The sequence below is a fragment of the Lepidothrix coronata genome, unplaced genomic scaffold, assembly GCF_001604755.1.
Source record: "Lepidothrix coronata isolate B3197 unplaced genomic scaffold, Lepidothrix_coronata-1.0 Scaffold17, whole genome shotgun sequence".
Lineage (NCBI taxonomy): Eukaryota > Metazoa > Chordata > Aves > Passeriformes > Pipridae > Lepidothrix > Lepidothrix coronata.
The window spans coordinates 8870298-8891823 of NW_016690197.1; the positions used below are offsets into that span (position 1 = coordinate 8870298).

General features: G+C 44.4%; 2 protein-coding genes across 5 annotated transcripts in view; both read right to left on the bottom strand.

The window, feature by feature from the left end:
- Positions 1–7903, bottom strand: part of TLL2 (tolloid like 2) — a 90751-nt gene extending 82848 nt beyond the window's left edge. Inside the window, exon 1 of one of the 2 annotated variants that reach the window (XM_017807204.1) lies at positions 7753–7903. In XM_017807204.1, coding sequence (XP_017662693.1) covers positions 7753–7903 — 151 coding nt within the window. The remainder of the gene's footprint in view (positions 1–7752) is intronic. The other variant, XM_017807201.1, reaches the window with a different exon arrangement.
- A 9770-nt stretch (positions 7904–17673) lies between these two features.
- Positions 17674–21526, bottom strand: part of TM9SF3 (transmembrane 9 superfamily member 3) — a 44311-nt gene continuing 40458 nt past the window's right edge. For all 3 annotated transcript variants that reach the window (XM_017807123.1, XM_017807124.1, XM_017807125.1), the window contains exon 15: positions 17674–19330. In XM_017807123.1, the coding sequence (XP_017662612.1) occupies positions 19263–19330 (68 nt within the window). In that variant the 3' untranslated portion in view covers positions 17674–19262. The remainder of the gene's footprint in view (positions 19331–21526) is intronic.

A 21526-nucleotide genomic window follows, 5' to 3' on the forward strand; every position in this document is an offset into this window, starting at 1 on the left:
AAGGGGAGGTGGGCACAGCAGCCCATCTATTACAGCAAACAGTGTGTTGCACAGAACTGGCTGATAAAGCACAGCAGGTAGATTCACAACAGGGCTGCTGTTGAGTGAGCAAGGACAGAAGAACCTACTGACCTCTGGGAGTTACTGCTGGGGTAGGAGAGGAGGTGGAGCACCCCACAGCCTGAGGAGAAAGCACTGCAGAACACCTGAGGCAGAAAGCAGAGGAGGGTCTGAGCAATCCTCCAGGCAGGGTCTGGAGAGGGATCCAGCAAAAGGGAGATGGGGGAACATCTGAAATGGATTGGTAGGAAACACAGAGGGAAGCAGACAGAGAGCACAAAGGTCTCTGCAGCAAAGGCCACGGGGAAAAAAGGAAGGAAAATAAAGTATTAGAGAAAGCAGGCTAAAATGTATCAGTGTATGAGGCACATGGCACCGGCAATTTCCCAAGAACTGATGTGTGAGCCTGAACACGTTGCAATAGTTATCTATAGTCACACAGCTCTTCCCCTGGGGCAGCAGCCACTCACCTGGGAGACACCCACGGGCACAGTTTTAGCAGGAGGAAAGAGGTGGCTTACCAGTAAAATGCACCTACTTCTTGTGTTAGTCATCCAGCAAGGTATAGGCACATTACACAGGAGGTTAGGGCAGGAAGAGAACAAAAGCTCCAAGCACAGCTGCAAAGGTATAATGTAAGTACACAAGTAGAAAGTGTCTCCAACCAAAATCCTCGGCTTTGTGGACATTTGAGTCCTGGAAGACTTACAGCACAGTTTCTAAGTGACTTTGTCTGGGACTCTGTGATTTACTAATCTTATGCCACAGAACAGCTGAAGAATAAACCACATAAGCCACCTTCATTGATCCAACCTGTGCAGGCTATGGTCAAGGGCAGACACCTGTGAACTGCACCCAGACTACAAAGTTCAATAAAAGCTCTGGAGAAGTATCCATGAGAACTCCAAGAACCTCGTCCCCATCCTACCAGTCTTTTTTAAGGAAACTAAACAAAACAGTAAAAGTCCCCTGTCCTAAATTTGCCCATCCCTTGTTCTGTCCACTGTTAAATCCCAAAGCGAGGTATAACACTGAGGATTACATTGAGCGGATCCAATACATCCCAAAAAGTGTCAAAAATCGACCATGATTTAGTCAGACCCCAAGAAGACCTATCAATACTGGAAGGACTTCAGACTCAGATCTCAAGTCCCAGTGATTATAAGGTTTTGCTCTCAAATTCCCCAGGCCAGTGGCTTCTCTGCTTGGGAATCTCAGGTGCAATAAAAGGGCCGGTGGCTATTATTTCTTTAAGCCACAGCCATTAGCTTATGCTTGGCTAGAATTATAGTAAAAGTCACCTTAAACCTTCCCTTTGAGGAGGAAGCTTCTGCTGCAGCACTACCTCACTGCAAAATATCTCTCCAGTGGCAAACAGCTGCATCATTGAAGTGTGACTCCAATAGTTTTCACCCACCTGTTTTCTGTTCCGTAACTGCTGTCACCTCCCCAAAGCAGGTAAATTAAAGACTGAACAGTCTGGTCTCTCGTTCTTTCCCAGACCACCCAAAAAGGCTGTCAACTTCCTCCTCGAGTATTTAACCCTTCCTGCAATGTACTAGGAAAAAAATGTAAGGAGAATGATTGCCAGTGACACCTTTCTCCTTCCTCTATAAAAGTTTGTACCAGCTCAGTAAACAAGGAATCCACAGACTGAGTCATGTCCCAGACTCTTCTTTCAAAGCACTCCTGTAAGCATTGGTAGCAAAGAGAGAAAACTTTCTTTTCTGGAAGGCCACATGCCTTCTAATGTCAGGAGACCAGGATTCAGCTCCCAGTACTGCCACCACCAGAGTGAGTGGCCTTGGGTAAGTCTATAGCTCCCACCACCATCTACAACTCAGACCCCACACCAGAGGCATTTGTATCTTAACCACAGCTGCACTCCTGCTTTCCATGTCAGCCCAGAGGCTTCAAAGCTTTATAGAAAACCTGTAAGATGCAAATGAGATTTCTCCACAGGCTTCTATGATTCCTAAGCAAAGAACAGGTTGGCACATGCTCTGCCGGTGCTCCCAACATTGCTAAACCAAACAGGACCATTTGAGAGATTGCAGGAAGGCCCTTGTCAAGAGGCGAGTGGGCTGGATCCATAGCACAGCCTGCAAAGAGCTTTCAAGTTGCCCTGTTAACATTATGGATTTGTGCTTCCAACAGGGAAAGCAGCATCTGCATCCCACTCAAAACTCAAGTAATATTCAAACAACCCCAACTTTACAGATCCTCTCTCCTCTTTCTCATTTGATTACCCCCTCAAGGCTTTCAGTTCCTAATAGCAAATTCCTCAGCTGCCCATAGAAATGTCTGCACCAAGCCCCAATGAAAATGTGCTATCTCCAGAAAAAAAGCCACTGTGCCTGTGCAGAGGAAGAGCTGCAAGGAAAAGAACATCAGTGGAGCACAGTTTACGTCTCTCAGGATGGGACTCAGTGTGAGACCTCTAAATGCATGGGGCGTTTAGAAGCTGGTGGATCAAATCAGCAGGTCAAACAGGAACATGGATGCACAGGAACACCTTGTGACTGGGCAAGCAGTATCCACACTTGAAGGAGCAGCGGCTTGCAGGAAAAGATGTACTATCATTGCCAAACTGCTTCTCTAATAACTTTTCTAGTTATAGTATAAGAAACCAGGAGATACGGGACTGCTACTCAGTTGGTGCCCCCTCACACCTCTTGCCTCAGTTCTTCCTCTTTTGAGCTCACATCCTAAGTACTCCACAAAATCCTTAGGGGCTAACTCCCTTTCTAGGTGCTATCTTCCTGCCAGAGTCCTGCTCTGTTTTGTAGCCTCCCCAGGTCAGGCTCTGCCCACTCAGAGCACTGCAAGCAAAAACCATCAAGAGATCAAAGTCTCACAGAAAGAAGCTGAGCTTGCTTGCAAGGCTCATTTGTAACTATATGCAACTCCTCCTTGGTCTGGCTTTCCTCAGCAACACAAACCCTCCTAAAGGGCTCTTGAGACATGCACAAGCAGCAGGAGCCCAAGACCCTTTTGGCCTGTGCCTCAGGAGCATATGGCTGGGCAGGCAGCTCTGCCAGTCTCCTAACAGAAAGACATGCACAGAGAAACACTGCATTTGGCCTGGGAGTCAAGACATGTGGGTTGGCCTGTGTCCGGACTCAGTCAGCCTGTAGTCAGGACAGGTCACACCAGAATAAACTGCCCAGAGCAGAGAGAAATGGGACTCCAACACAGAACACCCTCAATGGACCCTGGAAGGCGAGATACTGAGGGAAACATCAGGTCTTGGAAAGCAACACTGCACCTCCAGCTCAAAAAGGGCAGGAGGTACCATGCTAGGAGCCAAAGCACCCAGGAACCAAGATGCTGAGACCAAACTGCAATTTCTTCTCCACCCCTGCTGACTTGGCAAGTAGCAAAGAGCTTCATGGCAGGTTTGAGCTGGAGGGAAGGGGTCATCGAGCCTGTATACATCCAGAGGATGAGTCATTCAGTGCCCAGCTCTCCTTCCTATTTACACCTCCCACCTCCCCTTGTTGACATAACTTGGACGATATCATCCCCAGAGGTCACTTTGAACCTCAGGGATTCTGCTCTTCACCTCAAATTAAAGTTTGTATATCATCATGGCGAGGCTTCGCAAACGAAGATTTGGGAAGGCTCTATCCACATTTGCTACAGGCACGCTGGAAAGTTTGTATAAGCTCACACCAAAATAACTACCAGAACAAATTACAGCCTATTTAATTTCTTTGGTTCCAGTTTGCCTGAGGAGCCCCAGAAGGACATGCTTGTTTTGTTTAGAAGGCATCCATAGTTCCTCTTGCTGCCTGCCTGTCACGCAGCCTCACTCAGACCTGCACACTGGGCAGGGTGTCCTTAATTGGATCCCCTGAGCAGCAGATCCATCCAAAGCACATGTCAGGCTTATGACATTTTTCCACCTATTACAAAGCAGATCTGGGCAGAACCTTTGTACCGTTCCCTTTGAAAAGCTCCACTGACCTGCTGCAACACTCAGCAAAACCTACCTCAGAGTCAGCACTGCCACCTTCCCTGGCAACTCAACCTGACAGTGCAGCCCCGTCTCAGATGCCCTTTGATCAGCTGTTCAGGAATCTCCCCCTTTCTTTCTGCCCTATAAAAAGGCAGGAAAGCAGCCACATTAGGAAAAGAAAATCCTGGTTGGCTGGAGTTAAGAGCTTGAGCAGCAGTGGAGTGATGGCCCATCAGCTGAGCCCAGGTAACTGGGCATGTGTTGATACCAGTACCTCAGTGGTTGCGGTGATGTAGGTTACTGCCCTGTGCTGTCCCTCCTGCCTTGCTGCAGGAGACTATTACATCCTTTGCTAATGCAACAGAGAGGAGCGTGTGCCAGGCTTTTTACTCCCAGCCTAGCAGATCAACCATCGCCAGTCTGCACTCAACCTCAGGGCATGAGCTGCAGGGGTGAGGAACTGCCAAGCTTTCATGTCATAACCTGCCAGTTCTAAATCCATCACAGCCTCTGGGTCAGAGCCATTAGCCCGCAGGAAAAAAAATAAAAATGTAAAGCACTGTAGTTTTAACAGCTTTGGAAATCATGTAAGCATTTTGTCTTCAAAATGGGCTAAGAGTCTGCATTCAATCTGCACCCACAAGACCATGCACAGGAGCCTGTGCCTACAGCAGCGATGGAAACATCACCACAACTCTCACAGTTCCAGCTCTGTTTCCACAGACCATCAAAAACTCTCCCTCACAAAACATACTGGACACCTGAGCTTTTCACAGTAGGTCTGCAACCACTGCCCTCTCTCCAGTAGTGCTTCTCAACAGATACCGAACTGTCCCATGACTGAAAGAACTCAGGCCAAGAAAGTTAAGAAGAACTGTCACAGTTATAGCTCATTAGGAACAATGTGACAGACTTCCCAAACAGACATTAGACAACAGCCCTGACAGGCCCTCTTGGAGGGACAACTCCAACAGTCTTCACCTTGCCTCACTTGCAGAAACAGATCTCTTCACTTATTAATCCTAGCTGAACTAACCCTTTGAGATGGTGTTTGCAGCAGTGAACACCTGCCTAGCTCCGCTGATGGTCTAGGACTGGAAAAGGAAAAAAGGCTGCGAGTGCAAAGCAGGGTCTAACACAGGTCCACATGGTACAAGTCTTGTTTGGCTTGTCTTGGGGCTAACTTTAAAAACTGGAACCATTCAGTGCAGAGAGATAGGTACATGGCATGTAAGGAGTGTCCTGGTCCTTAAGTGCTCTGCACTTTAGGTTGATGCAGCCACATGGAGAGAAACTGGATCAGAGACCCTGGAAGCACAGCCAGTCAGGACAGACTGAAAGAACCAGTATCTTTCTTCCACAGAAAAGAAGACTGAAACTTGAGAAAGCCGGTAACGGTGCTCACCAGTGCTCACCAGTACAAGAGGCTGCAGCAAAGCAGTGACCTCTGCGCGCACACAGACTGGGTGAGAAAGGCAGACTCAAACTACAGTGCTGGAGCCTCAGGTCAGACAACAAGGAAGCCAAAGCAACGCTGGGCTAGGCTGCCTGGCAGCCCCCACCACAGACAGCTGTGTGCCAACACCATCAGAAACACCAGCCTGGTCCTGAGTTCCAGAAAAGGAACCACCTGTGTGACCTCCACAGGTCTTGTTCATTCCTCCCTTTCTATCGGAAAGAAGACATTGGAAAAGCATGAGAAGCAAACACTGAGAAGTCAGAAAGTAAAGATCATTTCTGCCATTTATCCTGCCTGAATTAACAGGAATAACACACAAAGTTTTTCTGCCCACCATGAGAGGAGGTGTTGATGTACAACGAAGGGAGGCTGTCATTGGCAGTCCAGGTCTTCTCTGTGTGCATGCAGAAGCAAGAGGGAGAGTGCTTGGGAGAGGGGGGTACTTCAGGAGAAGAAAAAAAAAAAAGGGTCCTGCAGCAAAGGCAGGTAGATGGAAGATTGGGAAAATATTTTTTTTCCTTTTCTGCCACAGGTTTCCTGTCAGATGTAGGAAAATCAAATAAAGTAAATGTTCTCTATGTGGTCCTTAAAAGAGCATTCCTCATCCTTCGCATATTTGACCTGACAGCAACACTCAAGAGTCACAAGCGCAAGTGAGGCACACTGGAGACACTGCTATAATTTGGAGGAGAAAGCAAGGAAACATTTTCAGACAGGAAGGCCAAAGCAGTGTACCTGTAGCTCTCTAAGTCTAAACCATAGCTGTGTCATTAACAACTAGTTCCACTGGAAAGAGAGAGGTCAATTCATTACCATTTAGAAGGAGACACAAATACAGTACAGCCCAAACCATATATCAAATGACAGATGACTTGCTGATCAAGGGAATGTTTTGCACAAAAAATATTCTGTGGAGAGGACTGAGCTGAAATTTGGAAGAAAACCTACCACACTCAGCCCACATACAAGGCCAGTTAAACTTGCTGTACCAGGCAGAGGGGCTCTGATAGACATTACCTTGACAGAGCTCATCTATGTGAGCAGATACAGCTGCGAGTCCCCCAAAAGCAGGCAGGACAGAGCTGATAACAAGGGAAGCTATCACCAAGGGACACTAAGGAACAGGTAGAAGCAAATTTGAGGGGGCTAAACCCTAACCCAAAAGACCAAGAACACCACACAAAAAGAAACTGCTTTTTTTCAACTCCTACAATACTAAGAAAACAGGACTGTGCACAAAGTTATTTGTAAATGGAACATGACAATCGAGGTATCAGTTGCCAATTTCCCATCAGAGAAGCAATTCATGAGACCATGACATTCTCTGATAGCTGGAACCAAAAAGAATTACAGTCACAACAAGAGTACCTCTCAGTTTTCCAGAGAGAAAACCTGGGTCCACGTTCCCTTTAAATTAAGGGAATTCAACATTAGGGACAACGGCAGCTCTTGAAGAAATGAAATGGATAAAAAGGGTTGCAACGAGCACAGAACTGAGTGCATTTTTAACAGGGGAACGAAAAACTTCAAGGGGATGGAGGGAGCAGCTGGAGGCTTCCTGGAGAGGATGCGGCAACTCGCAGGCAGCTCTAGAGTACCTGGATCCCCCGGGAGGCCGGGCTATGCCTGAGGCGGGTCTCACCAGCTCCCTGCTGCCGGGGAGCCCCGGAGAGCCCCGCCGCGCTCCCGCCGCTCCAGGGCACGCACCGCAACTTCGGGCCGGACAGAGCTCGGGACAAGTTGGAACAGCTGCCAACAGGCTGCAAAAATGCACAGAAAAAGCCAATGGGGGCGGCGGGGGGGGAGTACGGAGGCAACCCCGAAATGCAAAGCACGGCCGCACATTTCCCTGGCTTTGCAGAGGGGATCTCGCGCGGGAGGGAGGGGTACAGGTGGGGGAACGAAGAGATGTGGGAGTCGAGGGCGATTTAAAAAAAAAAAAAAAAAAAGCCAGGCATAGCCTCCCAGCCGGGGCTGTAGCCCCCAGGCAACGGGGACAGCGGGGCGCAGGCTGGGACACCGAGAACGCTCCCGCACGGACGGGCCGGGGAGCGGCGGGGGAGCTCGCCGGGCGTCCGCGGGGTTCGGGAGGGCACCGGGATGCCGAGGCGGCTCCGGCCGGGACGGGGGGATCCCGCCGCCGCCAGGTGAGCCTGGGCACAGTCCGGCCGGGCGGCCCCGCGGCACCGAGGAGCGCTCCGCAGGGGCACCTGTCCACCACCGCCGTGCTTCCAAACTTTCTCCCGGAGTTGCAGCCAGCCCGCTTCCCTACCGGCTTTGCAAGGATCGCGGTACTCCATCAGCTCTTCTGCCGTCTCCGGCTCCCCCAGCGTTAAGGAGGCTCCCGGTCCGGCTGTCCCCGCGGCAGGTAGGATGAGCAGGGACAGCAGCAGGCGGCGGAGCGGGGCGGCCCCGCGGCCCATGTCGGCGGAGCGCTGCGGAGCGGAGCGGAGCGGGGCGGGGCGGGGCGGGCGGGCGGCGCGGCTGCCCGGGGTGCGGGCACTGCGCGGCGGGAGCGGCCGCGCCGCCACCGGGGCCGCGGGGGGCGCCGCCGCTGTCACTCAACGCGCGGACGGCCAATCACGGCCGCGCCCGCGCCTCTGCCCCGCCCCCGGCGGGCCCCGCGGCCCCGCCCGGCCCGGGGCGCTGCGGACCCCGAGGGCGGGGAAGGCGCTCCCGCCCGCCGCACTCGGGAGGGAGAGCTCCGGTTACGGTTACAGCTGAAATTAAAAATTTAGAGAATATCGGTATTATAGCTAATTACTGCTGTTGTTGCTATTTTCCCCTCAAAACAATCGGCGCTTCAGCAGCGGCTAAAGAGAATTAGCTGACCCGCTGCCGGGAGAAACAGTATCGCAGCCTCCCGTGTCTTAAGTGGAGTTGTTAGACCACAGATGTGGAACGATAGGGAAAAAACCCCACGAACTAAGGAACGGGCGAAATTAAGAAAGATGGAACTAGACATCAGGGTGTGTGTTAGTCTCTCTCACCTGCTTGTAGCAGTTTTCAAGGGCAACTGGGCTGTTTTACTGAAAATTTGGGCTTTGGGATGATCCATATGCAGCAAGGCCTGGGAAATGAGGGAGATGAATCGTGTGTGAGATGCCCAGTTGCATCCAAATCTACACCGTGGTATCTGAGCTGGTGGACCCCGGCTGCCTGAGGCTATACAATATTTTGGACATCTCTAACAGCAGAGCATGGGGAACACATTGGAAAGCATCATACTTTTAAGGCTGCTGTCTTGTGATGGAGGTAGTTCACACAGGCAGGATGTCTCTGCTATTTCCATAGTGACCATAGGGAAAGGGCAGATGTCCAAAGCCCAGTCACCTCACCAGAAGCTGAAGAGGGCCAGCCAGGTGCTTCCATATAAATTCAACACTGCATAGGGCAGCCCCTGGTCTGACAAGACGTTACAGTCTGAGTCTGGAGCAATAGCTATGGGTAGATCATCTGTTCTCATGCTGCTCAGCAGATGTAGCATTGGGCAGAGACAGTACAGATGCTATACTGGTGAGCAGAGGAGAGTTGACAAGTGTACAAGCTCAGTGGGGGGTTCCTGGGGTGAACATGCATCCCATAATCTTCCTGTGCCATAACTCTGCTCCTTCAGCTGAGTACTTCCAAGCTCCCACGGCAGGATCTTCAAGCAGCATTTGCCATTACAGCATGGGCTGCAAACCCTCCCTTCTCTAAGACAGATAATAGTTTGCCACCAGCTATCCATAAATTTGTCACTTCTCTTCTAGCCTACAGCAATGAATGATAACTGAGCATAAAAAGGCACAACATGATTCAGGGACCTCCTGAGCAGCAAAGCAGGCTACTGCAAACTATTCCTGACTGTTCCCCCTGCCTCTCATTTAATATTGTCTTCCCAGAAAAGATAAAGTCAGGAAAATAAAATCCTCTCTAAACCTTCACAAAGACCAAAAAGGCTGCATTAAATCCTGACACAAAGACCATAATGAAAAGCTCTGCTAATCAAACACACTGAAGTTTTTTACAACTGGTCCAAACAAATGCAGCAGCTGGTCCAAGACCTGCATTCAACCTCTAACATCAGTGGTTCTGGCAATAGCTGAGCAGAAGACACACTGTTTCCTCCACTTTGTGCTTCCAAGCAGGTCCTAGAGGATCAATGGAGAAACCTGAAGGAAAAGGATGAGTGGGGGGGAAGTCTGTGTCACCCATGCGGGAAAGTCCCAGGCTACTCCAGAAGTTGTCACTCAAAGGGTAGGAAGAGAAAACCTGCATGGGAAAGGTCTTGTATTTTCACTGGAAGAGTGAAACATCCTTTTGCTATACCAATCTTGGCAAAATGAGGCAAAAACAGGAATAACAAAAACATATTTCAATGGGTGTGTTAAGGTTGTGACGAGGACTTACTGCTAATGCTGGATAGCAAACACCTGCCTGGTTGTGTGCTTTCCCTGACAATATTCATTCCAAACTCCCTGCCCTTCACTCCTCACTGATGGTCACCAAATTGGGTATGTAACACCAAATAAAGCTGTTGAGATCAAGCCTGAAGAATATGGGCACTTTGAACAGAAGACCTAAGTGAAGGGCTCACACTTGTGAAGATTTGAAATGCTGACCCATCCACTGATAAGTGTCCTGAACAGAGACAATGAAAGGAATGGTAACTTTGGAAATCAGTCTAGCACCTGACACCTCATGAGCAAAGAAGCACCTTGCTGCACCACCTTAGGAGAAGATTTGACAGGGGTTTTAGGTACAACTCTCAAAGACCTGAGCACAGGAAACAGAGACAGTTCATTCAAATATGTAAAGGAAGAATAACCATCAGCTGGACCAAGGAAGATTTAGGTGTCAGGCCAAGCTTTCTAGTAGTAAAACAGGGAAACACTAGACCAGATTGCCAGAAGAATCAGGGAGTTTCCATCGCTGTATGTTTTTGAAGAGGAATGTAGACAAACACACATCAGAATAAACTTAGTAAGGTAACCATATCCATCTCTTAAGTTTTATACTGCTCATAACCACACTAACAACTTTTATTTTTTCTGCATTAGGTTGCTACTTTCTATGATTTTGTCAGTGTCCAATTTTAAAACGAAAAGCTGATCACCTCTCTGTGCTTCAGAAGAACTCCCAGCTTTTATGAGCTAGGTACTCTTTTCTCTCTGTAGAGAAGGTCTTGGCAACATTACTTTCTGAGTGTATATGAAGCTGGAAAATAAAAGCTTGAATCCTTGTAAGAGTAGTCAACATTGTGTCATCACTGTCATCACTGTGGAGAGCTGGGCTGTCACACAGTAAGAACAGCCTTTTGTCTGCATGGAAATTGCTTGTCAACTTCTTCCAGGATATCAGTCTATGCTGGGGAGTCCAACCTCTTCTGCATACAGAAGCTCTATTACAGACGTGGATGGACATACAAGAGGACATACTACAGCTTTGAAGGAGGAAGAGAGCAAAGTAAAATGCGGATCCTTGTTTGTGCAATTAGAATGAGTCTGTGAGGGAGTTCAGAGGAATCTATCACTGTTATCCACACACAAACAATAAAGTTGCCCCACTACAGTGGACTCTAATGTGAAAGCTGCTCAAACCTTCTAGAAATAGCTCTCAGTAAAAACCATACCACTTTGCAACTGGCAGCCAAAACAGTGTACACAGAGCAATGACTGCTATCTTGTGTTTAGGAGATGGGCTCATGTCATCTTGATTTGCAGGTGCCACATCAGTGCAAATAAGGAACATTGAAAGCCCTGTGAAAGGATCTTTTTCATCTGAGCTGGTAAAACAGTTGGAGAAGTCTCATAACAGCAGTGCACCTCGTGACACCAACAGCTAACTATCTGGAAAGAAAACAATCCATATCCATCGCTGTCAAAGGCAGCCTTTTCCTTTGCAGAATTCTCTCCTGCCCAACACATGCAAACAAAATCCACTGTCCTTTCAAGCCTCGCTGAGCAAGAATGCACACAGCTCTTTCTGAATAGCATCAATGAGCAAAGCTATGTGTGAGCTACTTAGTGCTGATGGAATATCCCTGCACACATCACGTCCCAAGGCCAAAACACACACAAAGTTTGTTAGGTCTTCCACAAGACCTGCTTCTTCCCTCTTGCCAACACTTAGGGTCCACCAAATCTTCTAACAAAGTGAATGAAGCACCACTCCCCCTTGGAGCCTGTCCCACTGCTGATTCCTCAGCTGTTGGCAAGTTTACAAAAAACCAAACACATCAAGCTAGTTACATCACCTATACAAGGGCAGATGGAGCTGGGGCACACCCCTCTGAACCCAGAGAATTCTTTTCTTCTTCCATTTGCATTCCAGAACTCCTCACTTCTCCTTAAACTTCTTTCATTACTTCTTTTTGTGGTAGGAAAGAACTCCTGCTGCAGGTGTAGCCCAATGTGCTGTGCATCACTGCCTACAGGCACCACAGGACACTGCAGAACCATCATGCTCCCTCTGCCTCGGCACACTCTATCAAAGGCTCATTTACTCTGTTAGTACCGTTACAGGCTTCCCACCCTGATGAAGCCTGTTCACTTCCCCATCTCCTTTTTCTCTGTCTGATTTATCTAGCAGTCTATTGCTCTCGACTCCCCTTATCACTCATGGAGTTGACCACTCTTGGGACGTCCCTTCTTCCCAGCTTGACCACTGTCATGGACAAATCCAGGTGATAAGTGAATATTGACCCCTGCTCTCTCTTCTTTCCATCACCCATTTTAGTCTCTCCTGCAACAGGTTGGGGGTGAGTAATTTTTTATCAAGTTTATTGCATTGTCACCCAGGAAATACCTGCCATAAGGGTAAATGATTTGCTATCCAAAATGAATCTTTAAAGGTGCTGACACATATGTGCTTAAATGAGTTCCAGAGGTTCTGAAATCCGCTGTACAGACTGCAGTCACAGGCACATTCACCTGTGCTTAAAAAGCTCAACACACATTTAACACAGTCCTGTCATAAACAGGCAGTGACACTTAAGGAAACTAGGAGTAAGTAAGCCATGGTTGGAAAATTCCTTTTTGTTCAACAAAGTAGCAGCAAGCAAGATTTTAAGTAATCCCACATATAAAAAAGCACCAAGTATTTTTCCCATCATTACTGCCATGTTTCAACTATGTGAGAAAAACCAAGATACTTCTGGGGTAATTTTGAGCTGTACAGGCACAAGCTGTGGGAGGCAGGGAGAGAAATCTGTCTTGTCTGGAAGTATGAATTTTGGCTTGACCACTGGTTCCCAAAATGAGGCATGTCAAACTGATGTTTCATTACTTCACTTAAAATCCATTTTCAGGGTTCATACAGGAGTCAGTTGTGCTTGGAAAGCATTGAGCAAAGCTGGTGGTTTCGGTGATCACTGCAGCAAGGTTAAGCAGAAGGGCATGGGAACATCTTTGGAAAAGCATCTGCCAGTTCAAAATTTCAAAAGGTGAATCCACTGTTTTTTTCAAAGTATTTTTTGCCATAGGAAAAATTCTGTCTTATTTTTTTCTCTTTGCATAGAGGAATAAATCTGGTAGAGTATAAACATTTCTCCAGTCCTCTGCTATGAGACAAAGATGGGATAGCTGCATTTCCCTGTTCACAGGCAGGCATCCTTTACAGAGGCTGGTAGCATATGCTACCTGTGTTTAGGCTGTTTCACAAGTGGGTAGAATTTAATGAATCTCTCAGAAAAGACGTTGCTTCATGAAGAATTGCCTTAGAGAATTTTCCCAGTTACAGTTTCTGCACAGGATTTTTGTACATAGATTTATCTATAGTAACATCTTCATCCAAACCACACACTTGGCTGTGGCACAGAACATGCAGGTATTTCCTCTCATTGGGTAAGCAATACTTCAAAATAGGTTCATCTTACAAGTCATCCTTCAGATCACTAAAACAAGGAATAGTGATTTCCTTTTTCATTATTTATTTCACTAAACATATAATTAAAAAATGTTGTAATTTCAGCTTCAGGCAAAGGCGGGTGTTTGATCACTTTCTGATAGTGAAATAAATTGAAAACTATCCTCAACAAAAATCAACTTTCAGCTAAACAATTTCAAATTACAAGAAATGATTCTGCAGAATTTGAATGCAGAACTTAAGTAACTTAATGGCATCTCTTCAACATTTTATTACACAGATCTCCAACTGTTGCAGGTTAATGGGTGCCTGACTGAAAAACTGTCACATCTCTTTGTAAAACAAACAGTAGGTCATGCTCATTATTCACCTGCCAACTTCTGGCCCGATATTATAAGGAAATGAGGAGAAAATTTCCATCCCATTCTTGCAGTTACTCCTCTGTAGCAGAGCAAGAAAAGCCTCACACTAAGCTAATTACATAACCCACTTTTCTGAGCCCAATCAAATGATAAGACTAGTGATTCAGAATGAAAAAACAACATAAAACTAAATCAAAAGGAGAATTACATCTCTAGTAGCACTAGTGAAAGCACTAGAAAAGCACTGTGCCTTGCCTAGTGCTTTAATATATCCCACATTCTGACATTCCTGATACAAACCTTTGGGAAATGAGAATGGGCATCCACAAAAACTTCCTCAGGTTCAGTATTGTGTAATGTTCTCACGATGTTCTCTGCCCTGTTTGAAAGCTTCTCAGGAGTTAAGTTACTACAGATCTCAAAACATTTCAGAAATCAAAGAAATGCCTGTGACACACAGTCTTCAGGAAAAAAATATTTACACATACATGTGGTATCTAACTGTAGCATGTTTTTCTAGGTTAGTCAGCTTGTTAGACAGAACTGCGAGAGACTGGACTTTTTTTTCCCAGATCCAGGATTTCCAGTTTATAGGGTTTAGGTCTAGGCTTTGGTGAATTGGAATCTATCTAGGTAACTACTGCATCATATGGGTAGGCATGCCTCACAATACTAGGAGAATCCTAAAATCACAGATCTGTAATTGTACATAAACTCTCAATTCTAAAAATGCATGTATTTTGTGGACTGTGTAGTCACATAATGCCAGCTGAAGGATAAGAATGAGCTTGTACAGTTATGTTTTGGAATGCTCCAAGCCCGATTCTGAAGGAGATCTTCTATCTAGAATGTAAGAAAAGTTCCAATGGGTTTGGTTTTCATAAGAAAAGAAGCCTCAGCATGCTAGAACCTCCAGAGATTTGATATATTGTTCTGTATTGTATTATTAGGAGCTGGTGAGAAAATTAATGTATCAACAAGCCAAACATGTTGGTAGCAGCTAATAAGATCCCCCTTGTTTATGGCCCATGAGTCCTTGGTTTATTGCAAAAGCCTTGCACCTTAGCAAGTACACTGATGAAAATAAAAGAACTGGTACAGGACTGGGGGCAATGACACTGTGACAGCAAATTTGTCTCCAGGCCTGTCTTCAAGATAGGTTAGTCCACCAGATAAAAAAGCCTTTTTCTTATCCTTTTCCCGAGTTTCTGTCCTTTAAATGATTCTCTCCAAGAACTTCTTGAATTTCCTGGAACTGCACAAAGCCTTCCAGCTTCATGGGTTCTCTCATCATCTTTACAATTCCACACCGCCCCCCTCAAGCCATAACCCAAAAATTGGAGGAAAAATTTCAGAAGCACCAAACTAATAATGAAAATAAATACTGTAACAGTCCCTTCTCTGAACTGAAAAAGCATCTACCAGAGAAAAGCACAAGCTGTGAGGAACTACTTGTAGAACTCACATGCAGATGTCTCCTCTGCAAGTTACGAGAATTTTCTCACTGAAGCCACTTAGCAAAATGGAAATGTTCCCTTGAGAGGCTTTGGAAAACAATTTGGACCAAAACTTTTTTTCCCTCCTGGGGTACGATGCTCCTGAAGAATGCAAGCCATAAACACACTGCTTCAAAACTTTCAAGTGTGGCTTTATTCCAACAGAAGTCCAACAAGCAGGGGCTTTCATGACTTCATGGCTAACCCTGGTAGACACATACCTGTTTTAGACAGCAGCAGTGCCAACAGCTATTGCAAGGCTGCTCTACCGTAGTGCATTTAGCTAGGAAAGATCCAAGGGATCCAGAACTGGAATTCTTTTTCAATCTACAGTTCCAACAGACTTAAAATGAACCACAAGCTGCACAGTTAAGAATGCATTCAAGACAACAGGACCCCTCTACTCCAGCTCCAAATATTCAGCTTACTTGTCCACAGACTGGAGAGGAGACTTGTCTTTTCTTGAGCTGATGCTTCCTGGACACATTCCAGTGGAAAAACTGCTGATGCACGCACAATTACAGAATTCTGCTGTCTTCAGTGAGGCTGTGTATATATACTTCATTGGCAAATTTGGCTAGATGCTGGTGATGCTGAAGCCAGAGCAAAATGTAACTTTCTCCTTTGTGTTAGCTCTGCAGTAATGACACTGATAAGAATGTGCTGTCAATTTTACCTGGCTTTAGTACCATAAGAGCAAAAAGTATTAGGGTTTGGGGTTTGTTTTTTGTCCTGAAACTTGTTAAAGAAATACACCTAAGACTACCCTACAGAAAACAATTTGTGTGCCCTGTACACAATTTCGAATGTAATTCTGCAGAGGAATTAATAGACATTGTTGCTTCACAACATTCAGACATCAGAGAGAGCATAATGTAATGTTTATTTGCAGTCTCCATTACCTCCAGTCCAGCTTTCACCAATTTTCATACACAAAATACCAGAGGTGTTTTCTATATGCATTCTGCCTCAACTGAAAAGATTTACAGTTGTACTTATCTAAAACATTTGGTCAAGATTGGCTATTGCTTATGCAACTATTTACTCAATTCCCTGGCCTCTGTACCAGCAGTGGGAAGAGATGCACTGACCGGCCAATTGAAAAGTTATCAAAAAGCCTGAATTCAAGAACCAGAAACTCCTAAGAAACAACCATGTTAAGAGGAGTGTTGTCTGTAAGAACTTTATTTCTTCCATAAAAGAAGAAGGACTACATCATCTAAGCAGAGAGCTTCCAAATTCTATTAAGCAAGGTGTTTTAAGCTGCACTCATGGGGTTTTTTGGGGGGAGGAGGGATAGGAGGGAGGAGAGGGGGAGGACAAATAGCCTTCCCCCAAACAGCAACCATAAAGACAAGCTGTTGAAGACTGGTCACATTTTGCACTCCTTCAGAAACCAAAAGGGGAAAAACAAAGAAAACCCCCAACTTACGTGCTAGGGTGGATGTATAAAAATGTCAATTATTTAAACATAGTACTTCTCTGGAGGAACTTGCTTGCAGAAATGAAAGCAATGCCTGTGCAGTATCTATCTTTTCAATGTCACTTTAAAAGATATACAATCCTATCTGGATATGTGAAAGCTAATAATGCCAGAGGACAGAGAAAGCAAGTAGGCAGCCCACCATTCTGTGGCATTAAAAAGTGATTAAATGAAATTCACAAAGAGTTTAGTGACATTTCTGATAGACTAATCATATAGCAGTATTCTAAATAGAGAAACGGACTCATTATCAAAATATTCCCTTTAAAAAAACTTGTAACTTGGCAGAGTACTTAATGTATATATTGTGTGGAGATAATGGCTTCTCACTTCAGATTTAGAGGAATATGGATGAAAAGAGGGCTTCCCACAGCTGTATGCACTAGAAGTACTAGTACAATATCCAGACTTTGCTTTAAGTCTCCATGTTTTGGAACAAAGGAAAAATAACTATTGACCTAGTTTATAAGCTCATCTTAAAATCAGCCTGTACTTTAAAACTAAAAAAAATTATTTTATTCAACAGCAGAGTGTTCACCTACAGATACCAATGATTCACTTGAAGCAAAACTTAATTATTTTCGGACAGACTGGTTAAAATTGGCCAGGGAAATCAGAGCTGAAAGCTCAAACACTTTTCAGACATACAGCAGGATGCACTGCTTCCCACTATTACCTACCTGTAGAGTTCCCCCAGGCTCCAACCCAACGCTGCCAAAACACGGATGTTTCTCATTGTGGCTACTGCATTATCAGTACTCTTTATAGAGAGACAATACACTGCTAGTCAATACAAATACTTGGCTCATTTTTTAAATTCAAGAAGTTGCCTTCTCCATGGCAGGTGTTCTATTTCAGACAGCCACACTGATCAAAACATCCCTACATGGCAGATGCCTAAAAAAAACCCATTAAAAAAATCAAGCCAAGTGGCTCTCAAATCTGTCACAAACACATTCAGGATATTTCTAGCTAAATACAGTGCATAATTAACAGTGATCTTATAAAGACTTAAACCTTTATTTGCCCATTTATTTTAGTCCACACTTACCCCAACTTTTCCCAGTACACTGGCTGTATCACAAAACAGATTTCTCCACAGCCAAGAAGAATCTTTTTGGGTTGATCATTCACTTTGGAGTTATACTGTACAATATAGTTGTAAGCAAATTCTGAATTCAAAGCAGGGGGGTTGGATAGATGAAAACCACACTTATACTGTATACAGAAACTGGCATTCAGCAGTAATCCCTTTTCAAACATTTTCAATTGCAAACTCATCTATTTTCACAATCAATACATTTTTGTCTGAAAAGTTTATTTTAGTTTTCTGAACACTCTAAAGCAACTGTGCTTTTGATGTTACACAAGTGTTCAGATAGGATTAACAAAAATTAAAATGTTCTAAATTACAAATTTAATTCCTGTAAGAGCTTGAGAAAAGAAATAGAACAGAAAAGCATGACATACACACATTGTGAAGAAACCCCAAATTTTCATGCAATGGCAGGCAAGATGTAAAAAGCCACCCGAATTCACACATTTTTACACCGAATCATCAGAAAAGTACTCTGTAGTAAATCTGTACATCCAAATACATTTGGGATCTACACCTAAGTTACATTATTTAATGTTATATACACTTATTACCCCTTGTATGATGTCTAAAGGAAAATCTTCATTCAACCCAAACCCAAAAAAAATGCAAGACTAACTTGGAAAAAAGGAGAATCACTTTAGACATTCAGTTAAAATGTTGGTTTTGTTTTAATCTAGACCTTAGAGTGTTCATTAAAAAACAAACAATCCTTTTCATTTAACATTTTGCTTTCTAACTGTACAGTAAATTGCATTGCAGAGATCACACTCCGTCTTCAGACTGTATTTTCTTTGGATGGATTTAAGATGTAGCTGGATATTACTTTAAAGATAAATAAAGGGAAGTTGGTCCAACTAGAACAACAGCTGATATATTACATGCATATGGGTTTTTTATATATTTTTAATTTTTTTTTAAACAAATGAATGTAGGGTAGTTGATATCGCAAATAAACCAAAAAGCACCTGGAGTCAAAATATAAAACATACCTCCTATCCGGTCAATGGCAGTAAAAATCAGAAGAGTAATCTTTCTGGAACGGTATTTTTACATAATTTAGAAATGTTAAGTACCAGGAAGACTACTAATCAAGTAGTTTTAGCAGCCAAGTTTCCCTCTTTTTACTGAATGGAACAAATGCTTTAAATAAACCGTTTGTCCTCTTCACTGAAGAGAGCTAGTCTATTCATCTTTAATGAGCTAGGTTTTTTGTTTTTTGATGTTGGTTTTTTTTGGGGGGGTGGGCGGGGAAGATTAGCCACGTACTGTAGTAATGCCTACTGCATATAATCCAAGCATTTGCTGTGAACAGTTGGAGAAAGCAGTCAGTAAGAACCTAGGATCAATGGAATAGATGTTACTTTAAGCCATCCACAAAATGGAGACCCAAATAGTGCCCAGTGTTAAAACCCAAATCTCTTCTCGCGCTTTTTGCTGTGCAAGTTCATCCCCAGGAAAAGAGGAACTGATCCATAGTTCAATTTTCTTATTTCCTTAGTCAATTTTCACATTAGTGTAGATTTTACGAACAAAGGCACTTGTTCCCATGTAACCAATGGCTCCTGCAAAATAAACCAAAAACGTTGAATATGTTAGAGAGCTGATCAAAGTAAAACAGCAATATAAACCACACACACTTAAACAGAGAAAGTCACATAAAGCATGCACTCTGCACACAGAAAATTATCTACCTGCAGTACTTGTTCTCAAACTCCAATTATCCATGCTCCCCCTGAACGTCTGGCAAGAACTTCCCTAGTCTAGCAATCTAAATCCATTAAGCCATCTTACCAAGAGGCCATGCTCACTTGGCCTCGATAAATATAGCAGCCCCCCTACTGCTGCCAATAACCGGGTCCATTTTTTCTGAACAGAGGGTAAAAAACACACAATCACCCACTCTGCAGGGAAGGTGGATGGGAGGGCAGGTTTTTATTATAAGTTACATGCCTTCTGGATGAGTGTTTTATTGGCAGATGGCTTTTTCCCTCCCACAAGGCACAAATAATAATAGATCCCCATCCCAGGAGTCTTACACTCCAAGGAGGTCTGTACAAAGAGATTAAACAAGTAGCAGTTAGTAGTTAAAGGAAATTGCAACCTGTGGTTTTCAAATTAGTAAGAGTCATGAGCAGAGTATGCATTGTCACAGCAGTAATAAAAGAACAGGTCACTGGGTTTTTGATAGGGGCAACAGTTTATGCTAAACCCAAAATACTGCAGTACAAAGGACATCCAGAAAAATGAAAGACATGCACTGGACCAAGACTTCTTCTCAGAAAGAGATTCAGCAACTTACCTGGTCAAACCCAGAACCCCAGGTTTGCCAGGCTCAGTAAATACTGTGGTCTTATAATATCCACAGGGAATGTCTTCATCTCTTCCAACCAAAATGAGAGTCAGTCAGTTTGGCTAACTATCGTGTTTGAAATGAAGTTGAAAATCAAGCAAGAATTAGACTACTGCTGTCAGACCGCCAGCACAGTCATAAAGTATGGGAAGGATGGAGAAGTCAGGATCTCTAACTGACTACAGAGAACACCTAACATTAAATGATTGGATGCTTGGTAAAGAACAGAGAAAAGATATTTTTCCTTCCTTGAAGCAATACAGAGCAAAGCATGAAACATTTGCAGTGAACTAGGATGCATCAGAATTGCAGAAGACATGTTAAATACAAAAGTCTAACCAACGCTAGAAGTTTTCTGCTAAACTTTCATTTTTCAGTACAAATATAAAGGGGGTTTTCTGCTTTTATAAATTACGGCCATAGAGACCTGCAGCTGGCATTGCTGTCTAAGGAGTTATTCAGATCTTGGAAGAGTTCTTTAAATCCTGGGGATGATATGTTAATTTATGAAGTCACAAGATTTTGATTTTTAGACCCTCAAAAGCCCAAAATTCAGACCTAATCAGGAAATCTGCACAAGGCAGACCTGATGCATCATTTCAATGTTTTTGGAGTGGTAAAGACCCCGTGGAGTCAGTTTCTGTACTGCATAGCATTTCAAGTTGTATAAATATCATGGCAACCATTCAGGTGGCCAGCAAACAAGAGATCTGCATTACTAATTTGGGTAAAGTAGGGTTCAATTAAAACAAATACAGCATACACAAGATCAGGATGTTGCTTGCAAGCCTGCCCTTTCAAGGAGAGACCACTACAGCATTTGGACAGACCCAAATGCAGGCTGTGAAGAGAGGTGATGTGAGCTTGGAATCATACAGAGGAACATGCAGATTCTTCTGCAGCTTGTCAAGAAATTAATCTGCCTTATGCAGTAAACGGAGAAAATAATGGCACGGGACTCTTGTTTTAACACTCATGATGTTTTTCCTGTTAAAGCAAACACTGTCAATAGACCCAAGGCCCATTTTAGTTGCTAAACTCAGATACATTCCAGAACTTGTTCGTTGAGAGTTCCTCTAGTGATGTGATGCCAGGTATCACAGAGACTTGAGAGAGCAAAGCATTAACTGTGTTTCATTTGGGATCTAGAGAATGGATGAGATGGAAGTGAGGGGGATGAGTAGAGAGTAGCAGTCACATGAGACCACAAGCTCTCATCCCCATAAACAAATCATAACCTATTCTGAATCGCAGGAGCCTTATCCATGAAGGCCACTAGTGGCCAATACCCAAGGCAGGGGTTAAGCCTCAAGGCTACTTCACAGGCATTGAATAAAACATGGGGCAGGGAGGCGGAAAGCCTAGGCAATGAGGACTAAAGAATGTCCTCCTGAATCAAATGCAGGGC